The following is a 27,485-nucleotide window of genomic DNA, read 5'->3' on the forward strand; positions in this document are numbered from 1 at the left end:
ATTTATCAACCTTTGAACAAATCTCAAAAGCAACTCTGAATTGATCCAAATAACAAACTTATTTTCCTGTGTAGCTAAAACTTGCTATACTCACTAGGAAGTTTAATCCAATATTAGTTCCCAACAAATACACTATTTATTCCTGTTTGAGTAAGATTTGCTCAAACTACAAAGCTCTGCTGTTTTAGGGAATGACATATTACCTTTAAAAAATGAAAGCACGTGTATTTGTGATTCATTTTTAATGATTAAAATCTTCTGTAGCGATTAATAGGCTTTGTGTAAGGAAATCTGAGAGACACTTACATTGGTGGCTCTTGTCTTTTTTATGGGATTTGTTGACAATAACACAAATTGCTATCACAAGCATTATCCTTTAAACTACAGGAATTCTTTGCTTCTGTTTACATTATTCATACTATTTTCCTTAGACAATAAATGACAGTAGAACACACCATTTGTGTAGTAACCCTGCAGTTCTCGGTGCTAAACCACAAATTGATTTGTATCTCTCCTGTGTTTCTCTTGTGTCCATCTGCAGGAGTGAAACAGCCTCCTCATCCTTTGACAGCGTGCCTTCAGGTTTTGAAGGGGCTGCTGCTTTTTCAGGCAAAGAGGTATTTACATTGTTGGTCTGTTTTAATGCAAGATTTCTTGTTTTTAAAGTTAAGATATACATTTTTGACACTCATTTTACTTTGTTAAATTCTGTTGAGCCAGTACATTTCTGAACCTACTTCATCACTTGTGAATGATGTTTTCTGTTCAGCAGATCATTTCCCCATCAGAAAGTCATGGTGATGGCTCAAAGGGAAGCTCCATCAGAAGGAGACACCAAGAGGGTCACCAAGACTCGGCCCACTCCAACCCATCCACACCCGACAGGTACTGCACTTCTGTGGAATGACCTGGAAACATGGTGTGGTGATGGGAGGAGCAGGGTTAACCTTTAATGTGGGGGGAAAAAAACATGTGTTTTAAAATAAAATGACTGTGATGCAAGGAGAAGCAGAGCATTATATACACATGTATATGACTGTGTATATAACATCAGTAAAGACCCCTTCGGTTGTATGATGTACTGTTTACATCAGATTCGTTGGAAACTCTTTGCCTTATGTAATCAAACTACGCTGACCTCCTTGTGTGGCGTCGCACGTTCACAGCTGGAGTTTCCTCAAAACTGAAATTACTCTAAATAGATTTATAAGCCAGAAATGAACGCTTAAGGCATCAAGTGGATTGCTTTGTTTTCCATTTGTACTGTTGCTATGGTAACACGGTAAACAGATTTGTCAATAATTCACTTTTGATTATATTGGGAAAAAAAAATGGACATTGTAATTGTTTACTCAAGATCTTCATCTGTTTTTCCTATTGCCAAGAAACAACCCCGAGATTTATAAACATCCGTAAGATTACAAACACAAAACGGGTCAGAAGCATAAAAGTAACTTTACTGCTATAAAAGAAGGAGTTGTAAAATTGTAAGTTCCCTGTGAAAGTCTCTGAAGTGTTTCTGTCCAAGTATGAGTCACTTTATACAACACTGTTGGAAGTGTCTGAATATCCTTTAGAGCTGCTTGTGTTTCTGTGCCCTGCAGGCCAGGTGGTTTCTTCAGCAAGATTTTGAAAAAACGACCCCACAAAGAGGCCCAGACTCCAGACAACGGAGAGCTGACATTCGCCCAGATTCTCAATGAGAAGTCAACAGCAGGGGAAGGTAAGTTAGACAAAAAGGACACTGTTCAGCCTGCTCTTGTCAAGACTCAGGCTTCTTTTGCTTGAACTGCTCTAGTTCTCTTACGTTACACCTCATGAAGTGAGACATGGCAAGAAAACACAGGTGTATTATCATTATTATTCCCAAGCTTTAACTAACCCCACTGTCTGCTTTCTGAGAAAACACCGACCCGTGCTGATTTAAGCTCTGTGATAACGGAAAAATGTTCCTCTCTGTTTTGTTTTATCCATGGATCTTATGCATACTGTACTTTCTGAATGAAAATGTTCACCCTTTCAGCCCCAGGAGCTGGACATCCGTCCCGGCCTCTCTCCCAGCCCCATGGGGACCGGGCTGGTAAAAGTTTAGGCAGAAACCCCACCATTAAGATCAGCCGTGCCACACGGGTCTCCGAGCAGTGGAACGCCTCGCTGGACCGAGAAATCACCAACGCCAACGAGCTGCGGCACCTCGATGAGTTCCTGGGCAACCAGGTGAGTAAAAAGCAACAAGATGCTGACTCGTTGTGGCAAATAATTTAATCTGATTTACACATTTTTTCGACAGAAAAATAATATTTGTCTGCATTTGTCTGTAGGTCAATGATTTCCGCTCCAGGGGCAAGTCGCTGTCAGCCACAGAGACCATCTTTGTCACAGCCACCATGCAGTTCAGAGAGAACATCAAAGCCATGTATTCTCTCTCAGTAAGTCAGCACACAGGCAGGAAAGAGACACATCACGCACACTGATCAGAGTTCGTCCTCACCGTCCATATTGTCTCCCCTGTCCCCTAAACTCTGACAGAAAACCACCATTGGCTACAAAGGTCTGATGACGGGCTACCAGAACAAAGTGATCCACCTGGCGGGCAGCAAACAGAAAGAAGAGGTCCAGCTAGTGGTCAACCTGTTCCAGTCGGTGCTGGATGGCTTCATCAGAGGAGAGATGAAGAAGGAGGAGGCTGAACCTGCAAAGGTAAAACACTGAGGTTCATTGTGATTCAGTGAAATGAGTCCAAAGATAAAAATATAATGTATCCGTGTTCTCTTTGTCTGGATTTCAGCCTGCCAAAGCTAGAAAGAAGAGGAGGAAAAAAGATAAACGTGTAAGTGTACATGGTTTGACTTTCTTCACAATAATGATTTTAATTCAGTGTAGAGGAGGATTTCTAATTGAGTTTCTGCCTTGTTAGATGGAGAGCCCCCTGGATCACGTCTTCATCAACTATCAGGTCAACATTATGCAGTCATGTGACCAGTGTAGTTCTTACATCTGGGGCATGGAGAAAGCCTACATGTGCAGCTGTGAGTCAAACCCTCCAACAAAGACTGACGTTTGCAACACAACATATATTAAAGATAGAAGCTCCTGCATTTTCTGATACATTTTTAATTCTTGTCCTGCAGATTGTAAAATGGTGTGCCACAAGAAGTGCCTCTCCAAAATAGTCACTGACTGCTCCACCTTCTGTGCCAAAAAGGTATATTTTTATTTGGATAAAGTACAGATCTGGTCTATTAATGCGTTTGTGCAATATAACACCTCACAGTGATGCGAGACGTTATACAATCAATCATTCAGCCTCTTTTCCTCGATTGTTCAACCAAACGTGTTTTCTTATAAAGGGTTTCGTTCCGCTGTCTTTTTAAAAAGCTCACAAGTTCACATTTCATTTGCCAGTACAATAGTTGATACTTAGACTCCACGAAAATTTAAATGTAACACTTTTGCTTTTTCGCCCACTTTTCATGAGATGAGGTAAATGATCCAAGATGTCTTTTATGCACACAAAAGGTTCATTTTTCACAAATTTGTTGAAATCAGTGTTGGTGAGCCGTTCACCTTTGCCAAGATAATCCCTCCATCTGAGAGGTGGGGCACAACATTAGTATGTTTACATACAGTACATGTAATTTAGTATGAACCCCTGGGAAATGGACCGGACTACCAGACAGTAAACCCAATTGCGGTGAAGAATGTGTAATGTACGTGAAGGTTTTGGGCGGATTGAGGTGAGCAGTTTGGATGAGACAAGTTCTTACTGGTTGCTGCTGTCTGATGATTCCGCAGAGTGACGAAGAGTTCAACGGGCAGCACTTCGGGGTGCGCGTGTGTCACCTGGTCAATGAAAAGAACCCGGTGCCCATGGTGCTGGAGATGATGCTGGAGCATGTGGAGATGCATGGCCTCTACACCGAGGGCATCTATCGTAAATCTGGCTCTGCCAACCGTATGAAAGAACTGCACCAGCGACTCGACACAGGTTACACCCCTTGTCTATATTTTCTTCTTTTTCTAACTCATAATAAACTTTAGCCTGTTTGTACTTATGCCAACACTCGCACAAGTAAACCCGTCTCGTGGTCTCTTTGCTGATGTGGTATTTTTGATGTGTCTAGACCCCCACCTCGTCTGCCTCGAAGACTATCCCATCCACACAGTCACAGGCCTGGTGAAGCAATGGTTGAGGGAGCTGCCGGACCCTCTCATGACCTTTATACATTACAATGACTTCCTGCATGCAGTGGGTGAGGAGGACATTACCCACCAGGGGGCGGGGGGGGAAAGACATTTTACAACAGAAAATGTGTGCTTTGTTACGTTTCCCTTACCTGCTGCTGCGTTGTAGAATACACAAGTTGTTTATGTTTATTAGGTCAAAATTGTTTGTGATTAAAAATGAAATGGAGGCACTGTTCGTGTTAAAAACTCAGTTGGAGACTTGATTCATGGTGTTTTTCTTTTCTTGTTAGAACTTCCAGAGAAGCAGGAGCAGCTTCATGCCATCTATAAAGGCCTAGAGGAGCTTCCTACAGCAAACTTCAACACGTTGGAGAGACTCGTCTTCCACCTCGTCAGGTAGAGGTTCTTGTACTGTGTGTTTTAATGTGGTCATGTTATAAATCAGTCATGAATGATCACTCATTCGCAAAGTGGTTGCACATTTTATTTGTCACTTGTCCTGTCATTTAGTATTCAGTTCACCTCAACAGGCCATGCCCTGGATTATTAATAGCATGGATGCTGACAAAGTTACAGTTCCATGTTACTGAATTACAAGATCGTGTCTGATAATGTTCCTGCAGGGTTTGTAAAGAGGAGGCTCACAACCGCATGTCTCCTAACTCGCTGGCCATCGTGTTTGCGCCGTGTATCCTGCGCTGCCCGGACAGCGCAGACCCGCTGCTCAGCATGAAAGACGTCGCCAAGACGACCACGTAAGACTGACATAAAAGAAAAAAAACTGAACCTGCTTTTGGCTTTTCCAGGATGTACATTTGCTTTTTTATTTTTAATCATATCAAATATGTAACGCATAGTAACACCTGCAAATTAGCATAAATGCTCATGCTGCTTGACCTGATGTGTCTTTGGTCTGTAGGTGTGTAGAGATGCTCATCAATGAGCAGATCAGACTCTACAATGAGAAGATGGAGGAGATCGAGCAGCTTGAGTACGCTGAGGCTCTGGCTCTTAACCAGCTCAAACTCAAGAGGAAGAACACGGTGAGGGAAAAAAACGCCGCCTCGCTCTGGATCACCTGTGATCGATTTAATGTGGTGTCAGCACCGTGGCAGTTAGCACCTAACATGTTTAGATCAGCAGCTCGGATATTATGAGATAAAACCTGAATAAAAGTTTGATATGAAGAATGACTTCTGATGCCGCATAATAAAACTTGTCAGTAACATTTTCCTGCATCATTTAAAATCACACAACCGCAGTGAGAAGCTGCTGTCCTTAGGTTACATGGGTAACATGGCCAATGTTCCTTGTCTCTCTTTAGCACTTCTGGCATTTACCTCTCAGGTTCTCAGCTCCTTACAAAGGAGTGGTGGTATGTATCATCGAGTTCTCCTGGCACGGTAGATCTAGCAGTAGTGGTGTGTAGTAGTGTGCCATGTCGAAGCGCCTGTGCATGGCATGTTAGATGTGGGTGACGCTCTGGCTGTTGAATTTTTTTTAATTTTTTTTTTTTTAGTTATCTTTCCTTAATCCTTTTTTTTACTCTTCCATACTAACTGGGAGTAGATTGCATGTGGCTGTTAGTTTGGTTTATGTCCTGCTTGTGAAGTGAAGGATTCTTGTTCTCTGTGTGAGAGGACAGGCTGGTTCTGGTTTGTAATTCTTGTCTTTGGAAGACAATGACCTAACAACAGTGTGACCGGCACAGCTTGATGGTAATGATGCACTTTTGTCTTATTCCCCTTCTTATTGAAAGAAGACCACGAAGCTCTGAAAGTCATGTTATTTATCGAGTTGTAGGATTTTAGTGAAGTGTCTAACTTCGACCTCATCTATGAAGACCTTGTAAGTCTTCTCACATCAGCAGTTTTGAGAAGGGGAAACGTGTGCATTTTTCTTTCTCCCTTTAAACTTGACCTTTTTACAAAAGTGCTGGAAGAATTCATGTGCAGATGCATGAAACCCACGGACACCATCCACCCTGCTTTTCTCTACCTTACTAACAAACTTTGGTTAAGTTTCAGATCTGGGCTGATGTAGTCGTGTGTAGTTTGTTTCCATTTTACGTTTGTTATTCATCATATAAATACCACCATTTATGTGATAATGGATATTCCCAGGTTGATTTGGTTGAGCAATGAGTGTATGATGCTCCGTCCTCTGTAGGTGCATGAGAAGGTCAGTTCTGATCTCAGCGTGGTCCCTGAGAACGAGCCGCTGGACTCCGACACAGAGGCTGAGAAGAACCTGGTGGAACGCATCAAGTCCATCAAGCAGGAGAAGTGAGGACGCTCTCTTTTTACTTGCTTGTTCTCCGTGATGTGTCGTGCTTCCTCTCCAGTCTCTCATGTCTCCGGTGTCCCTCTTCAGAGAGGACCTGGCCTGTCGACTGCCAGAAATGGAGCAGCCGGGTTCAGACCAGGAGAACTTGGACTCTGAAGCCTCGCTGAGCTCCGAGAGTCTTTTGGACGAGCAGCAGCGCTCCTCCGCCCACAGCTCGGAGCCTGAAGGTCAGTATTAAGGTACAGTCGGGACTCTCCTTCCTTCTACCCGTTTCTCTCACTCACCTGTGGGTTTCTGACCAGACCATGGGGCCGCTGGGTTGGGCCCTTCCTGTCTTTTGTGGTGCAGGTCTGGACCAGTGATGGTGATGGGGCGGTGACGTCTGCTCTGTAACACAGCAGGTTGGAGGAACAGCAACCGTGTTTGTGTGTTTGTGTGCATGTAAATGCATGAGTGGCACAGAGGCATGGGCAAATTTTGTCCAAAGTTAATTCATTCCAAATTTGGCACCCTCTCAAGTCAAATGTTTTACAATCGTTAATCACCGAATAAATGTCTTCTTAGATAACATGGTTGCATGATCTTCCATTTGTCTTCACCCTTTTAGGACTCCTGTGTGTGACTCTTTGAGTTAAACATGTTTATCTTATTCTTCCTCAACTCCTCCTCTTCCCTCCCTCTCTTCCAGGACGAGGTGGCCTTCAGCTGAGGAGGTACAGGCCCGTTTGTCCTCCCAAACCATCAGATCTGGCCCAGCGACCTAAAGTCCTCGGTGGACGCGTCTCTCTGCCAAACCTCACGCCTGCTAGCTCCACCTCCTCTGTGTCCAGCTGCCCCTCCTCCATCTGTGAGTCCTCCGGCGCCTCCTTCAGGCATCCGCTGCAACGCCGCAACCCTGTCATCCCAGACACAGTTAAACTCCCCCCCGGCGTCCTCTCCCAGCCCGCAGCCACGAGTCCGTCTCGCACTCCCCCTGGAAACCAAGCGTTACTAAAGCCCTGGGTCAGGATGAGAGAGCGGCCCGGCCGCCGTAAAGACAGCACCCAGTCCCTGTACGTGGACGGCCCCGAGTGCGACCTGCTGTTGCATTTTTCCTCCTGCCCTCCCTCCAATTCCTCCTCGTCCTCCTCCATCTCCATGGTTACACCCTCTCCTCAGCTGCAGCACCACGAGACAGAGGCCCCGACGGGCCAAAGACGGTTTTCTGACCCGGACATACCCTACATGGACGATGATGTCTGACCGGGGCAGAGCAGAGAGGATGGAAGAGTGGACGAACGTTAATGAGTATAAATGGCATCGAGAGCTGACGCAGACGGCAGTAGAGAGCCTGGGCAGAGGATCGTGACCTGTACATGTGAATAGAAATGAGAAAACGTGATGAGATGTGCAGTTGCTGCAGCGGTTCCACAAATTTGAAATAAAGTTACATAAAATGGAGGCCGTTCCTGCTGCTGTCAGAGGGAAACTAATCAAGGCACTGCAAATGTGTCTCAAGTCTTGTGTTCGCCAATATGAACTGGACAAGATGATGCCTAGCACCTTTTCTATCATTTTAATATATTGTGGTTACAGTCGATGAATTCAATTTTTTTTTTTTTTTTTTTTTTTAAATTTTAATTTTTGCTAATTCAAGAAAACATTGCAGGTTCCAGTCACACTTTTCATTTCTTGGTTCTACTCAAGAGCACAACATGCTCACTGAAATGTTAGCTAGTGCCTTCATTATTGTACATTGAGTTGACAGGGAACTCATTTCTCATGTCATCAACATGGAACAGTGCTCGCAGAGGGAGGCAGGAGTATTTAGGAGACCTTTTTCTTGTACTGAACTGACACAACACGTGCTCAAAACAAGGACCTAAACATGAACATTGTGACTGTTGCACAAAGGACCACAGACTCTGCTTACCTTCACCTTTGACCTGCCACACAACAAACCCCAGATAGGAAGTCATTGCTTTTACATAGCAAAGGGAAATGGGAGCAGCACACGCCACTTTCTCCACCCAAACGACAAAAACACAAACCCAACCATGACGCGACGCCCGTGCCACGATGTCCTTAAAGCTCAAAGTCCTCGGAGCGTGCCCTCTAAAAATGTTTCACTCAGCTGTGGACACGATGAAGCACACCTCTGGTCAACTTTGTAAGAAATGTAATACTAATGTTCCTCTCTGACTGCTGTTGAATGATGTTTGTTAGTCTGTCTGGAGTACGAGGAAGATGTTCTGATGTGTAATGTGTAACAGAGAGTGTATGTTTGGGACTGAATGACGTGAACTGTAATGGTTATTAGTATTAACATGAAAATACAGTACATGATGCTTGTAACATCCGCTGCCGTGTCGTTCCATCAGGTGCAGATCAAATGTTTTTTTTTTTATATTTTGGACACAGTAGACGGCGCTAAAGAAAAGGTCAAATCAACTTAGTAAAGGAAGAATATGGATGCATAAAAAGCTGTTTATGACCTCTCCATAAGTTCCAGCTCCATAAATTAGTGCATCATTACATACATCCCATGAGATGTACCTCAACATTAGGTCTCTCCGTCTTTGGATTCTGATCTCTGTCACGCAGGAAATGATGTGTGCATTGTGCAACCATCAAACCTGCCAGTTGTACTTATTGATCTTCAGGTTTTACAAAATCATATTACTGCAGCACTTTGTCTTTGCAGGTTGAGCTCTTACACTATAATCCACAGCCGTGTAAAGTCAGGCTCTCTTCTCGGTATTGTTTTTTTTTTTTATTGTTAAATTGATTTGAAAGTTATTGGAAATGTTTTTAATTTGACGTGGCAGAGAACGGACGAGGCCAAAAATGCCCCTTGAGAATTGGGAGAAGCCCACCAGAGGGCGCCACCCTGCGGGATGAACAGGTACGCCATAATGCAACATCTGATTTTCAAGTCATGTAACGTGATTAGACTTAATGAAGTTATACAGCTGTTTTGATACATCAATAGTATATTAAGATTTTTCTGTAAACGACTCTTTGGCTGAATTTTATTTAGTATTCAGCTTGGCCTTGAGATCGCGTTTCATTTCCTGCAGACCACAATATGTCACAAATTAAAGTTCTAATAATTTTATTTTCTTGTATGCGAGTTAGTATAAATTCTATTCTGATATTTTACTCTAAAGGACACACTTCCTCACGTTTGTTTTTGTTGAGTGCACCATCCACATTCATTAATAACCCTTCTGATTAATTGGACCTCTGAGCAGGTTGAAGGTGGGCGGAGCTATGTAGATGATTACGTGAGGTCACTGAACTGCATCTACCAATTATTCATAAAGGTTCATAAAGTGTATGTTTATCCCACCCAACAGCTGCAACAAAGCTCAAAAGATTGTGAGGGAGATGTCAAACAAACAAAGTCCTGTACATGAACGCTGTCCTGACAGGAGGTCTGATGAGGGCAGATGGTTCCCTTGTATGCGTCATAGTCGTTACCCATCACTATAATTATCTCCAAGTGGAGTCAGAAAGAAGATAAAAGTTGTATCCACCCTTATGTTTGCCACTAAAAATCCCCAAATAATAAAATCAAGCAATCTATAGATGGTATACAATATGACCGGGGAGCTCAGACCCAGATATAACCGCTTAAAGAAACAGGAAACCATAACTTCATGTCTTTATTAAGCGATGCAATTAGCGTTTCAACGGGACATGTTGTTTTCGGTGTTCAGTCCATCCTCCATTTAATGAAGTAAACTGCAAATATCACAAATGTTCTCGAGGCGATGTGATCTTTCTTTCTTTCTTTCTTTCTTTCTTTCTTTCTTTCTTTCTTTCTTTCTTTCTTTCTTTCTTTCTTTCTTTCTTTCTTTCTTTCTTAACAGAATAAAAGAGCTGCAGGACGTTATTGTAAAACTTCTATAAAAAAAATATATATATACAAATAACAGAGTTGACGATCATTTATTGGCACACATAAACCACGCTGAAATATGACGTGTTACTAGTGCAGACATTCACCATGGGACTGTCCCGCCGTGTTTTTAATGAGCGGTGGTGGGACGGTCTGCGGCTGATGACGCCCCGCCCACATCCGCTCTTAAACTGCGTGACGCCAAACGGCCGCGACGGTGCATCGGCGTCAAACATGGCTTCCAGATTAGAGATCAATTTCATCAGATTATTGTCTCGCTGTGAATCTATAGCGTCGGAGAAACGAGGGGAGGCGGAATGGAGGCTCGAAAAGGTAAAGCGGTGAAGCCCGGAGTGACGTGTCGGAGCTGGTTGTTGTTGTTGTTTTTTTTAGTCTGACCTTCCTGAGCTAAAGTTAGCTGTTGTTGTTTAGCCACGTCGTCACAGAGACCCACGACGGGAGCGGTGTTTACCTCTGTTGTTGTTTACCTCTGTTGGTGTTTACCTCTGTTGTTGTTTACCTCTGTTGTTTACCTCTGTTTACACAACGATACGCTTTAAAAAAAAAAAACACACATTTAGCAGCCGAACCGGTGAGCTGCCTCTCGTGTAACGTCAGTCACGTCCTTTTACACGGTGCTGCATTCAAAGACCTCACAAATTGTCCATAAATATTTATATCTATTATTTTTGTATCGTTCACTCGAGTGTTTCAGGTGAGTTTAGGAGGTGCAGCTATCTCAGTGTAATAAAATAGATGGAGCTCATGAAGGTTGTGATGTTTCAGTGTTGTTGGTGTCAGACTTACATCTGGACCCGAGTTCATGTGAGGGCCTCGTTTTAAAAAGGTCGGCCACACGTGTGTTAAACATGATCTCCACATTATTACTGTATTGATCAGATCAGATCAGCGTGAGAACAAATGAACAGTTTAACCCAGTTTATCTCGGGTGCTCAATTGTATGTCGTGTATGATTTGTACTCTTAAAGAACGAAGCATTTCGATATTCAGTGCCGCTGCTGTGACCTTTATAAATGAAAGGTGGGCTGAGACCTGCCTCACTTTGCCTGCTTTGTCTCCTCCAGTACGTTGGAGCCCTGGAAGAGATGCTGGTGGCTCTGAGGAAAAGTCTAAGGTAACGCCAACCCTTCACCTTCACACGTCATAATGTTTTATTTTCTATTCCTGTGAAAGATGTGCATGAAAAAGCACCAAAGATTAGCAGTAAAATGAGGCTCAATGTGTTATTATTATTGTTATTATTATTATTATTATGTATGCCAGTTTTTCACACATTTCTGCCCGTCCTCGTGTCTGCTTTCAGCAAACCAACACCAGAGGTCCTGACTGAATACACGAGAAAAGTAGATTTTCTGAAAGGACTTCTAGAGGCAGAGAAACTGGTTGGTGGCAATATCTTACAACCCTTCCTGTGTTTCTTATTTGTTCGAAGAATTTGACATCCCGAATACTGAAAAACAAAACGTTGCTCAGTCTCCCCGAGTTGTTCTTCAGGTCAGGACGTTTCCCTGATCTGGTGTCTGTCCCGCTCCTCTTTACAGTCCTCGCCAACAGAGAAGGCTCTAGCGAACCAGTTCCTCGCCCCCGGCCGCACACCCACGATAGCCAACGAGAGGATGCCTGCCACGAAGACCGTCCACATGCAGACGAAGGCCCGATGCACCGGGGAGATGAGGGACGAGCTGCTCGGCACGGTAGGACGGGGTGGACGCTGCTCGGCCGACGCGCGGAGCAGCCCAGATATCCGGTGTTTAGTTCACAGCCGTCGCGGATGTTAATTGGGAGAAGTAGTTGCTTAATTAAACGCACTGTATTCTCATGCATAACCTCGACAAGTCTGCGCCTCGAGAAAGTCGTTCGGTAGAAAAAGTCGAATTGGTGAACTAGATTGTGAAGCTTTGTGTGCAGTATTTTTGTTTAACTCGTTTGTCTGGCGTTCTCTTGTCATTTATAGGGCTTGTCAGGCAAAGGTAAGAAGTATTTGAATTCAGCACCTCGACTTAAACACGACGGCAAATTATTTTAACGAGCTCAAATATTCAGATCCAAGATGTTTTTCTTTGAGGTGATTTTTGGTCCTTTTCTCTCTACAGGCACGTCCGACTTGAGAAACAGAAGGTAAAACGTAACGTTTTGTCTGTAAGAGCTACCGTCTTGTGTGTTTGTTTGTTTGTTCAGGCTCACCCCTTCCATCGTGAATTATTGTATCTCCTGGACTCCTCATTGTGACGGTGTATAAGAGCCTCAGCCTCGCACCTAGAGTTAAAATAAAAAAGACGTTGACTGTCTGTCCGCAGAGGTCTTCCTCTGGATGAGCGTCAGTCGGCGGCCGAGCTGGACGCCGTCCTGCAGCACCACCACAACCTGCAGGAGAAGCTGGCCGACGACATGCTCAACCTGGCCCGCAACCTGAAGAACAACACTCTGGCAGCGCAGAACATCATCAAGCAGGACAACCAGGTAGCTGCATAGGGGACGACAGAGCTGCTGTGGACCAAGTTTGAGATCATAACTACGGTGTCCCGGCAGGCCGGGTGGTGTGAGGCGGGTCGCGTCTTATCGCAACATCTCCGATTTGATTCAGGCCGTGGACCTTTGCCGCATATCGTCCCCCTTTTGTTCCTCTCTGAGATTTATTGCTGCTGACAAGGGCAGAAATTCACTATCTGAAATCCGTCATTGTATTAAACCGACATGTTTTTAATGATTACAAGTTATTACAAGTTAATGATGAGAGATCACTGAGGCAGGGTCACGTGACTGGATTATGTTGTTTTATGAAGAGTCGGAAACAGGACAGGACAAATCGAGTTAGGCTCATTAGGTCGATTGACAACATTGTATTTTACTGCTAAACTTTCAGTTCTTTTCCCATCAGTGTCCCTACAAAGAAAGCTTCTTTTTTTTTGTCAGATATTTAGCATTTTTTTCTGTTTGATTTTTGTTTTTTGTTGGTTTTTTTATGTGTAATTTTGTCCGAGGATTACTGAGTTTCTGCTGCTCAAACGTTTTCTCCTCTTGATGTGTTACCCGATTCCGGCCACAAGGGGGCAGCATATGACAGCTAAGGTTCACAGCCAGCATGTGAACTTTTGAGGTGTGATTATTCCTTCCACTATATTTTTTTTCTTTATCTTGATATTTACATCAGCGACGTCTCTCTCTGCCTCGCAGACTCTGAGCCAGTCCATGCGTCAGGCGGACCTGAACTTTGAGAAGCTGAAGACGGAGTCGGAGCGTTTGGAGCAGCACACCAAGAAGTCCGTGAACTGGCTGCTCTGGCTGATGCTCATCCTGGTCTCCTTCACCTTCATCAGCATGATCCTCTTCATCAGAATCTTCCCCCGACTCAGATGATGACTGTGCACCTCCCTGAACTCTTCAGTGCTTCATCCTCTTGTGTTTACAAGAGCAGTAACGACGTAGGCCTCCGGAGGTCTCTCCAGCACGTCTCTCTCTATGTGTGAGATCACTAGTGGTCAAAACCAAAACAACTGAGCTGAATCATTTGCACTTTGGAAACTGAAATTCTTCCTCTAAACGGGCTGATGGAAGTTTAAAATATGGTTTGAAGCATCAGTATTTTTCTTTAAACAGAGCAGCGTGTGAATCGAGGTAAAGAGCTACTTGAAGGAGCAGCAGAGTCTTAATACGGAGAGGACAGGGACTGAGCCTTAATTATTGTAACCCCTCATCAGGGAGGCGACCAGCCATCGAACACGTGGATGCACTTTGCCAGTAAGTGAGAGTCCTTTTTAAGGAGCGTTTCTTTCCACCGTGTGTGCATCGAGGAGCATCCACCATCTACTGTAGACACAGTTCACAGATTCAATTCCTTTAAAAAAAAGATCTGATTGATAAATAGAAACAATTATTTGGTAACTCTAACTCCCCTGTTTAGTATTTATCACCATATAAACATTTGATAAATGTTTTTTAACGCACCATAAAGTAGTTGTAAGCAGATATATGGACATTTTTAAAGTGCTTATTAAATTGGGTAACTGTGATTCACTTGAATGTGAGTCCATTATGTGTTTATATAGAAGCCTCTGTTTACAGGTGTTGACGAAATGTTCATAAACTGGTATATATCTGCTCATAACTAAATTGTAGTGCGTCACAAACCACCTCCAACATGTTTATAGTCTGCGTACTGCACCTTTAAACTGCCACCAAATGTTTCACTCAAATGAAACGATATCACAGATTACAGAATTCATTTCAAGCATCGTGGTTGTTTTCCTTCCTGTTGAGGTGTGCAGACGTTCACTACGAGGAGGTTGAAGTCTCTGCTGTTAGATTCCCCTCTCTGTATCGGTCCACTGTCCTCAGTCCTGTTCGTTGTGCGTTTTGGTGTCTGACTTCATATGTTTGTTGTCGGTGGTGATGACTGCTGAGGAGAGATTTCTCATTAAATGACTGTAACTCCATATTTCACATCCGTATGAGGACTCGTGTCACATTTAGAGTCAAAGTTGTGTGTTTAAAGGATCACCAAAAAAAAGTCCAACTCTGACTCCAGAGAGTGAAATAATTCTGTTTCTATTGTGTGTATTGTGTGTATTTGTGTGTGTGTGTGTGTGTGTGTGTGTGTGTGCGTGTGTGTGTGTGTGTCCTTCCCTCCCTCCCTCATAAACTCAAATGCCAAACAGTGCCCTCTGTCATAACTGATGCAGTGACTTCGTGTGGCCAGTGTGTGGCGCTCTTGACCTTTGAGTATCAAACGGAAGACGACCTCCATGACCCCGGTGGCCTGTTCAAGCCGTGACTCCTAATTTATCCCCCCGACTCATTTAGAAGGTCTCTGAGGATTGAAGTGCGGCTAAATAAAGGCAGCCGGCTGCAGGAAAAGCACACGACGAGCAAACGTGACTCCGGAGAGCCGTGCGTTTGTCAGCTTTTTTTTGTTGTTGTTGTTGCTCTTTAATTTAGCCTGATAACAGTTCGGCGTCGGAGCTTTAGGTGTCTGTTTTGTGTCCTGCAGACACACACACACACACACACACACACACACACACACACACACACACACACACACACACACACACACACACACACACACACACACACACACACACACTGAAGCAGACAGTTCCACCGTGCTGTGAGGCTGACTTGTCGGCCTGTGAAGCCTGCCCAGGCTTGCAGCTCTGCCCCCGGCCCTTCCTCTCTCCCCTCTCCTCCCTCGGCTGGCTGGGCCGGGACCCGGCCTGCCGTGTATTTTAAGATCCCTGGGGGGTATTTTGCCGGCTGGAAGCCGAGGTATGCGGGCCACCAGGAGACCAAATGAGGCTGTGTCACAGCGGAGGATCATCATCCCTCAGTTTAATCACAGCTGTTTGCGCCTCCATTCTCAGGGCTTTGGTAATGCTCTGGCTCCGTGAGGCTGCAGCTTCTCAAACTGCAGGACGTGACTTCATCAGGGGTTTCTCTTTTTCATTATGCTCGTATTATCCCATTAGCTTCATTTTTAGTTTCCCGTGTGGCCTCCAGAGTCTGGGATGTGTTAAGTACGAGTTGTTGGAAAATACCTCTGTGAGAGGCTCATTAAGGGCTCTTTTAACCTCTGACCCAGGGAAACAAGAATGGGCTCCTTCCTGAAGGCTTTTCCCACAGCGAGGATCTGAAAATAGTCCCGCATCGCGTCTGCTCAAAGACGTGTTTTGTAAATTTAGCCTCATCAATTCAGTACCGCTTCCTAATACGGCACCCTTAATAAGAGGTTACAATTTATAACCAGTGGTGGAAAATAACTGGTGAAGCACAGCCGTGAAACACGAGCGTACTTCACTGTAATGCTTTAACTTCACACCACTTCACACCACAGCTCTCACTGTCGAAGGGATGTCTTTCTAAAATAGTCGTATAACTAATGCCTTTATTAAGAGTTAATGAATCTTTCACTGATGCCTTATAGATGCTTCAGCCTACAATAAGAACGTCTGAGCAGGCAGCTCGTAAATAACATTGTACTGATGCAGAGGTGATTAAAACCTTTAATAATTTGGTCAGTTGTGGTTTAAAATAATATTAAAAATGCAACATGAGATATAAACACAGATTATTGTAAATACGCAGGACTGCAATACTGTTCCTGTATCGATGTAAATAGTCATATAAATATGTGCACACATCCAAACACGTTTCATACTTTTCTTACACATCAGCTGTGACCACGATGCATCACTCGAAGAATCACTGTGTGTGTGTGTGTGTCGTGTGTGTGTGTCGTGTGTGTGTGTGTGGGGGGGGGGGGATGGGAGAAGTTCTCTCCCGTCTTAGCCCGGCGGTGCGCCTGTTAAACATCCCAACACTCCAGTCTTTTTAAATTAGTTTTTGGCCGCAGCCACGCTGAAGATTTTGGGATGCCTACAGAGATGAAGGAGACTTTTCTTTTCTTTCCCCCCCCCCCCCTCTCTTTTCTGCTGACATTTTGAATGTGCTGTAATGTTAATGACCTAATAGGAGTGTAAAAGGAGCACTTATTATAGCCTATGAAGTTGAGTCACTATCTTCCACACATACTCCAGCTCCAGTCGCTGTCACATGCTCTGCAGCTGCAGAGTTTAGACACTTTACAGTTAAATCTCCAGGAGCCAATTAACTCCTCCAATGTTTTTATTGATTTTTTTTTTTTTTTTTTTTTGCTGTTATAGTTGAATTTTCTGGTTGTTAGCTCTTGATTTTTAAGAGATGCTTCGGAGATGATTTGCTCGTCAAGCACTCAAAAACTTGAAATGAACTGTGAACACTTTATATCTCTGGCAGCACTACACCTACGGTGGCATGAACACTCTCCACCTCCAAGTGTGTAAGAAAGCGCTGGCTGCAAAAAAAACCCCGCGGAACAGGCGGAAGGCCCCTCGTCAAACCGGTGTTTGGTTTGTCCTTTCTGCTACTGTAGAAATATGGGGGTGCAATGGAAGAGGACCTGCTCCCATTGTAGATGGTAGGGGCTCATTTTAAAGTAGTGAAAACACAACAATTCTCAGTTTCAGGTGACGACACACTAATGAAAACATAACTGTAAATAGTTCTGTTCCATTTCTTGCCGTGTAATCCCGAACTGAACCTTTAAAGCCAATTCATATTGAAACAGTGAAACTTTCCCACAGTGTTTTCTGGAGTGCGTGTCTTCTGATCAGAGGTTCATCACTGCTGATTTCAATCTGCTAATCCCTCGTCTGTGCAGGTGTTGTGGAGTTTTCTCTGCTTTCATTTTGCCGTTGTCGTTTCTCTCTGCAGCACCTGCCTCCTGTGTGTGTGTGTGTGTGTGTGTGTGTGTGTGTGTGTGTGTGTGTGTGTGTGTGTGTGTGTGTGTGTGTGTGTGTGTGTGTGTGTGTGTGTGTGTGTGTGTTTCTGTATCGCCATCTATCTGTGTGGTTGTGTTGTGTCTGTGGCTCTTCCTCAGTCTTAACACCCTAATGAGGGTTCCTCTCAAAGCTCACACACACACACACACACACACACACACACACACACACACACACACACACACACACACACACACACACACACACACACATTCAGCTGTGTTGTGGCTTGTCCTCTGATTGGAGTGTGAAATAGCTGAAACACCCAGAAGGCCAACTTTCCCCTCCAGTGCCTGAGGATGCAGCCCGATTTCAGACAGTCATGTTGGCCGTTGAGAGTAAACCGCAGATAACTTGAGCAGCCGTAGCAGCATTTCCTCGGCTGTGTGTTTGGTGTGTGTCGGTACATGCCTGTGTGTTTTTCGCCTGTGCACGCATGTATATTTATTGCCCCCCGAAGGCCTGAGCCATATGTCATTCCCTGCAGCAGCCGCCTATTGCCTCTCTATCACTCCGTGTTCCCAGCCTAGTGTCAACATGTGGGTTAATGGACTGAACCTTCCAGCCTATTTGTCAGGCAGCGCGGCGCTGAAAGAGTCCCCAGTGGAAGAAAAACCTCCCTGCTGGTTTGTGCCCGGCCTTTGATGTACAAGAGCCCAGGTAGCTGCTGCTGCTGCTGAGAGGCTTAATTTCTTGCTTCTTTGCTCCTTCACCTTTTAGTGGTTCAGGATCTCCCAGCAGGCAGGACCGAAGGCCGCGGCTGTTGATGGTATTATAGGAGGCTTTGAGGCTTGTCGGCCAGGAGGCGCCACATTTATGGATACACTTCGAGAAACATTGAGGTACGACCTTAGTTTAGCTTAGCGTAAAGACTGGAGACACGGGGAAGCGGCTAGCCTGGCTGTGTCCACGGGAACAAAACCTCCTACCGGCAACTTTAAAGCTCCTTCGTTAACACATTTCTCTCATTTCTTTAATCTATCCAAAACCAAATCAAAAAAGCACAAATCAATTTATACCAAGCAGCTTAAATGCAGCAGTGAAACAAGTGCTCAACACCTTTAGTTAACATGTCCCGAAAGACAAAAATGCTTATCAGTAAAGGCAAGTAATATTAACTTAAATAAAGTCAGATGATCTGTTGAGAAGGCACTAGATGATCCCTTTATACTACAAACAAGACCAACTAGATTTAATCTAAATATAAGGTTATTTTACTCTCTTAACTGGTTAGATCCACAGTTTTTGCAATGTACTCTTTGCTTCCTGTGAAATATAAGAATATGTAAAATGTGTGACGAGAGGCTGCAAGTAGACGCTGCTACTCTTCTTTTTTTTTTTTTTTTTAAATGACTCATCTTGAAGCCTTGTAGTAACTGCAGCTGTCAGATAAATGTGGTGGAGTGGAAATGCAAAATAGCATGAAGTCAAAAATACTGAAGTACAGAACATGCACCAAAGAAAAGAACAGGACTTGAGTTACTTTGCACCACTGACTTTCAGTAACAGACAGTAGCTTTGTGTCAGCCCCCTCATCTAACTCCAACCTCTAACATCTAAGAATTAGGACTGAGAAAGGAGGTTACAGGTGGCTCGGATGCAACACGTCCTTCTCTCTGAGCCTCCGGCTGGGAGGAGCTGCTCAGACAGGGAGGCGGTCGTGAGGGTAAAAACTGTCAGAGGTGACGTAGACAGCGAGAGAGCTGGGCCCGGCTCAACCTGAGGCTGGAGCCCACCCAGGCCGGGCTGCGTCCTGGGTGGGTCCCACGAATCGTGTGCTGTTTAACAAAAAGTGATATGTTGGAACCGGGCGCACCTCTCCCGGGCCCCTTCGCTGTTCTCTCTCTCTTCCCCCCACCCCCACCCCCAGGAGGCCCGGATCCACCACAGCAGGTGCGGGGCCCCGCCTCGTACAAGGGAGGCTCCTCGGAGTAGCAGATTAGCAGTATGAGTGTTTCTGTTTTCGCTTTCATCTACCCTGCATGATGTTCTGGAACGCTGGTGAACAAAACACTGACAGCGGACACAGAAATGGTCACAAACAAGCCGAGATTCTTTTGAGTCCGACATCAAATTTCAGAAATTGTTTCCATTGTGTGGATGTAAAGCAGCGAGCTGATTTAAAAAAAAAAAAAAAAAAAGACAGAATCCTTGGCGGAGCTTGTTATTTGTGAGGATGTTTGAGACCAAGGTTTCTTTCCAAGGGTAGTTTCGACGTCATTCATCAAATGTCTTGTCCGCTGAGGTGGTACGTCAAGGCCGGCCAGATGGTCCTCAATGAATTGCAAACACAAAAGTGGCAAATTTCTTCTCCAAGGTCTTCATTGACTTGTTACTTTCTCAGTGCAGTTACTTTCTGTGAATGTTATTTCAGTCACGCTTCAGCATCCTGCTCATATTCTCATGTTTCACAACCATTCACATGGACAGAAGTGGAGGGTCGTCTTCTCCGGGCCAACATACTCCAACCCATCCACATCAATACTGATGCCGCCTGTTTGGTTGTTCGACCAGCTCTGATTTGACTATTGAGTCTTTTCTTGCTATATTTCTTCTGCCTTGTTAAATGCCTGGATGTCTTGGAAGGGTGCGTATCTAACAACAAGACTCAGGACACAAACGCACTTCTTCTAAATCCTAACGTAATGGCTAACTGTGAATTTTGTGCGGATACAAAATACATTATATGAGTTTTACAGGAATGTATAGCACAGTGCTGTCAAGATCCCCTATTAACTTAAATTGGCGGGGTTTTTTTTTTTACAAGAATTTCTGCATAACAATACATTTACCGTAATGTAGATTCAATTGTAGTATTTAAATTATTTTGAAATTAAATTTTTGATTTAAAATGTTTATTTTCTGTCAAATATATTCAATTTCTTTATAATTTCAGAAAACGTAAACATCTATTTGTGGTCAGCGTCCCTCCATCCAGAACATTTTTTGGCCTTTCCGAGGAAAGAATTTGGGCACCTCTGCTCTAAAAGGATATGCATGTTGCACCTGCAAAATATTAACAGAAACCTCTGAAATATAACAGAAAGATACATAAAACGACAGTAAATCACAGAATCTACAGTAGATTTAAAACAACACATCACCGCCTCCATTTTATGCCACATTGTCCTTCTGCTGCTCTGCATTTGAGCAGTCCGACAGCTCTAAGATTAGGATGTTACAAAACACGTGATTCATTTCTAAAATATGTTGTATTGCTACAGATTAAACACCCGGCAACAAATAATATAATTAGAATTGTATCTCTGAAATAAACTACAGTTTCCACATCAATGCCACAACGATAATCTAATCACGATCGTGTTTTTTTTTTTTACAGCATAACACATTTACGTTTGTTTACTTCGTTCGTAGGATATTGAATGCAAGACTCGGAGTATTTCTAAACTGTTGTACTGCTCCTGTTACCGAAAGCTTCCTCCACTGCACACTTCTCAGTGTCTTTACAGGTTTCCTGCACGGCCCAGTGTGAAAGTGACACTTCTCAGTAAATGTCACGCTGGCCTCGACCGCTGCTGCAGCTGTTTCTGATAATTCATTCTGTCTCATCTCTCCACTCATGTCTCCTCTGCAGCCTCATGTATCGCTCTCAGCCTCTTCCCAGTTTTACCTGTTCACCTCTCCCTCTACGCCCCCTTCTCTCTCTCTCTCTCTCGATGTATCCCACACTGCAGCAAGAACAATAAGAGGACTGTTGCAGCAGAGCAAAACATCAGAGGAGCAGCGAGGAGGTTGTGAGAAGCTTTGACCTAGAAGTCAAGTGTTTTTATTTTTTTTAATTTAGCAGCTCAGAGATCTTTTGGTTAAACCCTCCTGCTGCACAACAGCGCGGGGCAACCGAGGATATTAACACTAAGTGTGTTGTTGCTTTAAAAAACTGAAAATGTTGTCTTCTAATGGGGGCTTCTTTTTTTTGCATCACTTGAATGTGATCGAAGCTGGCGAGCTAAAGAGCCGACTGTCCTGCAGACTGAGCACAGGGCAGGTGACGGTGCATGGAGGAGCACAGGCAGAGCTATTGATCACAGTTCAAGGCTTAAATAAAGTTTTCATCTGGACATCTACGAGCACAGGAAATCAATACAGCAGACAGGATCAAAGAGAGCTGAGGAGAACAGTTGGTGTCAAAAGTTTACATATGAAGCCTATGCATAAATTTGGTAAGGAAGACCTGTTCCCTCATGTTTCATCTTCATTTTCTCTGTGGGCATGCGTTTCTTGCTGCTCTATTTTGTTTTGTCACGTCCTCTTTCCTACACTGTCAAATCTCTCATTTATAATCTTGTTGTCATCATATTTGCCTGATGATCTTTCTGTCTGTGCTTTTTGAGCCAATCCGTTTTTCATCCCTGGTCTTTAAAAATCATCGTAATTCTCCTACTGATACTCAACCCTCCTCTTCCTCCCCATCACCACCTGATCCGTCTGGGAACCACCACTGAATTTTCCAACAGTCATCTCCAACGCGTTGAGGCAGATGACCGGGAGTTTTTCCTTCCTGTTGTTGGAAATTTTTGTTCGTGTTAAAAACAAGTTTTTTCTTTCTTCCGGCTGTCACTCATGTAGGAATTGATTATAGAGATTATAATTATTCCTGCTATTTCTTTTTCTTGTAGTGACTCGTGATTTTAGGGCAGTCCGCATACTATTGATCATGTTGGCTTCAGGACTTTGTGGAGAAATTTTAGCCATTATTTGCCTTTATTCAATAGAAGCAGTACAAATATGGGTGTCCAACAAAAGTCACCTGCTTGCACGCTCAACTATGGACATTGCAGTTGTGTATATATATATACGTATACATTTCATGGGCAGAAAATGAAGAGGCACTCCCACAAAGAAACTTATGAAGGAAACAATTTGTTTCTGAATAGGGTGCAGAAATGACTAAGTCCATGTAAACGGTTGACCACTGCCTATTAAAATCAAACTCGGCGAGCAGATCAATATTCAGCAAAATGCACAGACATGTCACGGTGATGGAGTTACAACATGTTCCAGACCGTCGTCACCTGTCCACTCTGAGGCTGCACGCTTCATCGGACTGCTTCTTTTTTGCACACTCTGAATATTTATGTCCTAATTTGGGCTATTTTTCTCTAATGTTTTTTAAACTGGGGTTATTTATAGTGACGAGACACACTGTACTCTCACACTGGCGGCCTCTTTCAGGCATGCGATCACCACACACACTTGCACACTGTCAAGTAAATGTCATTACATTACAATAACTCCAGCTTGCGTAAGTCCCCAGTTTGTTTGTTGACTCCCAGACCTCGCGCTGAACTTTTACACTCATCCAACTTCCCTGATCCCCAACTTCCTCGTCCCTCGCCTTGTGAGAACATAAACAAACAATGGTTTTATTCTTGTCATTCTGGGAAGCCTCGAGACACAACACGTCCCCCTCTACCTCCCGGTTCCCCCCATTCTCACCGTGCAGAGAGTTGGCCCCCGGGGGTCAGAGAGCAGCGCTCTGGTCAGTCAGGCCTGAGTCGCAGGATGTTCAAGTACCGTGCCTCAGGGCTGCTGGACGGAAATAGGACTCGAGAAGAGCGAGCAGTTAAAGCCTTGATGCCTGGCGTCCCCACTTCTGATCCTCTGGGACGGAAAAGAACAGGCCATGCCACACGCACACGCACACGCACAACCACACAGTCTCTCTCTCTCTCAAACATCTCTCTCAAACAAGTGACGGGCTCAGGGGACAGCACTTAGGGTTCGTTCCACTAGGTCACTAACAATAGTTAAAAGCAGACGGTGGAGGAAACTAATCAAGGATTTTGGCAGTTTGTTTGGCGACGACCGTGTTACTTCTAATTTTGTTTTGGGAAGAGAGTTCACGGGTAAATAGCTTTGCAGACGTTGGGCCGAGTGAGTGTCAAGAGTAGCAGTTAGTCTCCTCCTCCCCTGTGATTGATGCTGGGACGAACGCTGCAATCTGTCTTTGATCCTCTGAGAAAAAGTAGTTGTCACCTTGGATGTGGCGCTCGCTGCATCCAGGGTGGGTGGTGTGCCACTTGGTCTGTTTCCTCTGTAAACACGAATACAGTGCTGCCGCATTTATCCCATAACCATGCCTCGCTCTGCGGGAAGCAATTAAGTGTTTGCCCTTTCTCTCGTTTCGGTCTCAGTCGACCTGAGAGTCAGGAAGAAAACTCACCCCGCTCTCAGACCTGCACATGCCTCTCAGCTAAACTCATTTCAACGAAGACATCTTTGTTGTTCACTTTTTTTTTTATTCTTTCACAACACATATCGGCTGTAAATATTTATAGCTTGTTGTCAGGAGCAAACACATTCCTCTTGTATGTTTGTAATTTTACCAAACGCAAGATTTAAGGCACAAACAATTTCCTGCTCAGGTCAAAGGTCAGGAAAACACTGATGAAAATGCTGCTGGATGCTTAGTGACAATGTGTGTCCAATAAATATTTACAGGTTTGTCAGTGTGGCTTGTTGTGGCTTAAAAATGTTATTCAGATATCAAGATTTTTTTTTTCTACTTCTTCTTGAAAAAAAACAGCCATAAATCGTGAACTACTTTATCCGAAATGTTAGAAAAGCTGAATTGAATCTTGAGCGGGAATATTATATTAAACTCATTAGCATATCCATCAACAAATTTGCTTTCAACGTGTGTCAGTTTAACGTCAAATTTAGCCACGAGACATTTTCTCTTTTTTTGAAATGTTGTTCATTTCTGCACGTATGGAGGCCAGATTGTAGGAAAATCTTTACACACACAGTTCAGGGCAAAGACACTTTTATTTTGGAGAGACCAGATATCCTCTTCTCCTAACTCATTAGATCATTCGGATCCACTGTGCCTTGATATATATTTAAATCCTTACAGTGCTGGATGTATGCATCATTGTCAGACCCCAGTGTCACGGAAATCCTGGGAATTTTTATCCCCGCTCTGATCTGCATTCACGTGTCGACCCGCCACTGATTTCACATGCAGTTAAGGAAAAAGGCTGATGATTTTAAAAAAAAAAACACTGCAAATGGCACATTAAATGACAATAAGGCAATATATATTCATTAATATTAACAACGGAAAGACTAATGCCCACCAATACACCACACCACAGTGCAAAAAAACTTCTTTCGAACAATATCCTAATATTCAATTGTGTTATAATGTAATGAGGTGAAATTTGCCACTTGTTTCTCTTACAGCAGGAGAAGTTTTTAAAGATTTTTCTTAATTCAGGTTTTTGAGGAAATTTGCTGTTGCTGAAATGAATGTTGTGATCTGATTCTTTCTGTCTTGTTTCGATATAGTGACACTCATTTGTAGTAAATTCCTAAAACAACCAAAGATGCTGTGAAAAAAAAAAAGACACATTGCTTTTTAGATATGAACAATGTTTTAACTGAGAGGACCATGGAGCTCAAAGTTACAAAAAAAAAAAAATCCATAAAAGTTGTTTTACAAAACAATAAATCTGTGATTGTAGAATACAAAAGCTAAATCTGCTGAAAAAAACGAGGGTCTTAAATGCTTTTTCAATAATATTAGTTCGACACATAGGCCTACTGCATGCATAAAAGAAAAGTGCAGTCTCTTACAGCTGGAAGTGTGTTTAAAACCTTTAAACAAATTCCTCATTCAAATCAAAAGACCACATTTCTTACAGACCCTGTCTCCTCCGGTTGTTCCGATTTCTTCCAGTTAGCTAGCGTGCGGTTTGTTTTGATGGTGAAAGGAGAGGGAGGAGAGCCTCGCTAATTGTATGTAAAGAGTTATTTTTGTTAAGGAAGCACAAATATTCCAGAGATCATTTAAGTTTGTATTAATTGTGATTTCCTGGAGTGACTGTAGTCTCGTATCACCATGCAATGAAAGATAAAAAAAAAAATCAGCTCTATCAAATTGTGCCATGACTTCACTCTGGTGTCACCATACTTCTGTCCGTTACTTGTCATTATCTTTCAGTCTCGTAATCTCTCCTTTGTTGTTAATTTATTGTTTGTGATTGTGACTTAATTGTTTGCTTTTACTGCATGTTTTTCTTTCACTCGTAGCTCACAGGAGATGATATGACTCGTCACCCGGCTATCTCGACACTTTCCAGAATAAATGGTTCTAAGAACTGAGCCCCTTGCATGTGTGCACGTACGTGTGCACATTTACGTGTGAAGGGAAGCAATAAAACAACGGTGTCCCCATATTCCCATTGTGATGGGAAGTGCGTGAGCCAATACACCCTTTCCCCCCAGGGGCCGACGCTGCTCAGGGGCCTGTGACTCCGACCTGACCTTGACTGTCCTCTAGTATTTACTGAGCCTCTCTCGCTGGATGTGTTGCTTTCGTTGACACTCTGACAATAAGTGGATAAAGCTGTCACTGACATCCTCTCAGGAAGGGCATTCAGGTTAAAGTTCGCCACGCAGCATTCCTTATTAATGATAAAACGAATCCTTTGACCCGGCACGTTGCCTCGTGGCCCCCTGAACCTCCCATCAGTGTGAGAAAGAGGACTATTTTTTTCAGTTGCTCTCACAGGGAGGAGGAGGAGGAGGAAGAGGAGGAAGAGGAGGGAGCCAAAATGGGGAGAAGTGTGACAGAACCGAGCAGGTGATGAGAGTTTGAACAGGGAATGCAGAGGAGTGGGCAACAGAGATGACCTTGACAGTCTAATCTGTTTATAGATAAGTGTGTTGTGGTCCATGTATGGGAAAACAAGGCGCTCCGGGACATGCACGTGACCCGGGGTTAAGTGCCTCACGCACAGACCAGGGGCACACAAACAGGGACACGCAGCACACATGATGGAGCAGAGTACAGCAGGGGCAGAGGCTGGGTTTACTGAAGGGTCCCACAGTTCAGGACATTGTGTCAGAGATAGAGCTGTCTGAAAGAGGAAGTAAAACCTTTGCCACTGTACGTTCTTTCTTCAGCGTGCTCGCAGAATTCACTTGGTCAGCATGAAATAGGGAACAAAAGGAAGTCAGATTGTCACATTAGTTGTAACTAATTCACCTCAAAACATTCACAATTATGCCGAACAGCCTCTTATCCTCACTAACAGCTTCCTGTTTGACACACAAACTGTTTAACAAGGGAAGATGGTAATTACGAGGACCACTGGTGGAAAACAGGTCTCATATCTTTTACTAAGAGAAGCAACTTCTCATGGAAAATACTTCACAAGTTAAAGTCCTGCACTCATGTGTGAGCATGAAAATACACTTAAAATATCCACAGGAAAAGTAACCAGCTCATAATGAGATCCCTGGTGATCATTTCTGACTGATTATGGAGGTTATTTGTTGTAGATGGTTGAGGTAAATAAATGTCTACACCCGGATAAACTGTTGGGGAGTTTTCGTTCTACCAATGCATCATATTTTAACTTTGGATTTACAGCACAAAGCCGCAGGAAATAGAGATATTGATTTAAAGTACCTGGAATGTAACTAAGTACATTTACTCGAGCACTGTACTCAAGTAAAAATGTATGGTTGTCTTTTTACTTGAGTATTTCCATTTTATGTCACTTAATACTTCTATTCCACAAAATCTCAGAGGCAAATCTTGTACTTTCTACGCTATTACATTTGTCTGACAGCTTTAGTTACTAGTTACTCGTACCATTACAATTCTTCATGTCTTTACTATTCCGTAAAAACCATGTATCTCCAAATTTGGTGAATTTGAATTTTGAATGTTTCTGGTAAACTGAAAGATGAAATGGTGCGTTATAAAATTAAATTTCTCAAGATAAATAGATTATCTCACATCCCTTTTTTGTTTGTTA

At 43.5% G+C, this 27,485-nt stretch overlaps 2 protein-coding genes across 10 annotated transcripts in view; both read left to right on the forward strand.

Annotated features, from left to right (window-relative positions):
• Positions 1-8,298, forward strand: part of LOC138621218 (myosin IXB) — a 53,785-nt gene extending 45,487 nt beyond the window's left edge. For 4 of the 9 annotated variants that reach the window (XM_069699094.1, XM_069699099.1, XM_069699097.1 and 1 more), the window contains 18 exons: positions 542-617; positions 770-885; positions 1,605-1,723; positions 2,024-2,217; positions 2,322-2,429; positions 2,530-2,700; positions 2,789-2,830; positions 2,918-3,029; positions 3,132-3,205; positions 3,796-3,988; positions 4,125-4,253; positions 4,479-4,584; positions 4,812-4,943; positions 5,108-5,231; positions 5,513-5,563; positions 6,358-6,473; positions 6,562-6,701; positions 7,163-8,298. In XM_069699094.1, coding sequence (XP_069555195.1) covers positions 542-617; positions 770-885; positions 1,605-1,723; positions 2,024-2,217; positions 2,322-2,429; positions 2,530-2,700; positions 2,789-2,830; positions 2,918-3,029; positions 3,132-3,205; positions 3,796-3,988; positions 4,125-4,253; positions 4,479-4,584; positions 4,812-4,943; positions 5,108-5,231; positions 5,513-5,563; positions 6,358-6,473; positions 6,562-6,701; positions 7,163-7,716 — 2,557 coding nt within the window. In that variant the 3' untranslated portion in view covers positions 7,717-8,298. Of the gene's footprint in view, positions 1-541; positions 618-769; positions 886-1,604; positions 1,724-2,023; positions 2,218-2,321; positions 2,430-2,529; positions 2,701-2,788; positions 2,831-2,917; positions 3,030-3,131; positions 3,206-3,795; positions 3,989-4,124; positions 4,254-4,478; positions 4,585-4,811; positions 4,944-5,107; positions 5,232-5,512; positions 5,564-6,357; positions 6,474-6,561; positions 6,702-6,776; positions 6,876-7,162 lie in introns of all 9 variants that reach the window. The other 5 variants (XM_069699096.1, XM_069699103.1, XM_069699101.1 and 2 more) reach the window with 4 other exon arrangements.
• Positions 8,299-10,563: 2,265 nt separating this feature from the next.
• use1 (unconventional SNARE in the ER 1 homolog (S. cerevisiae)) lies at positions 10,564-14,813 on the forward strand. Its single transcript, XM_069699105.1, has 8 exons — positions 10,564-10,690; positions 11,443-11,492; positions 11,682-11,760; positions 11,920-12,072; positions 12,333-12,348; positions 12,472-12,496; positions 12,676-12,838; positions 13,553-14,813. The coding sequence occupies exons 1-8, from the start codon at positions 10,592-10,594 to the stop codon at positions 13,733-13,735; spliced, it is 768 nt and encodes a 255-aa protein (XP_069555206.1). The 5' UTR covers positions 10,564-10,591; the 3' UTR covers positions 13,736-14,813.
• The last annotated feature ends 12,672 nt before the right edge of the window (positions 14,814-27,485 follow it).

This window comes from Brachyistius frenatus, unplaced genomic scaffold, assembly GCF_029030835.1.
Source record: "Brachyistius frenatus isolate BFR_SWC_R1_liver_20210118 unplaced genomic scaffold, ASM2903083v1 Contig_29, whole genome shotgun sequence".
NCBI lineage: Eukaryota > Metazoa > Chordata > Actinopteri > Embiotocidae > Brachyistius > Brachyistius frenatus.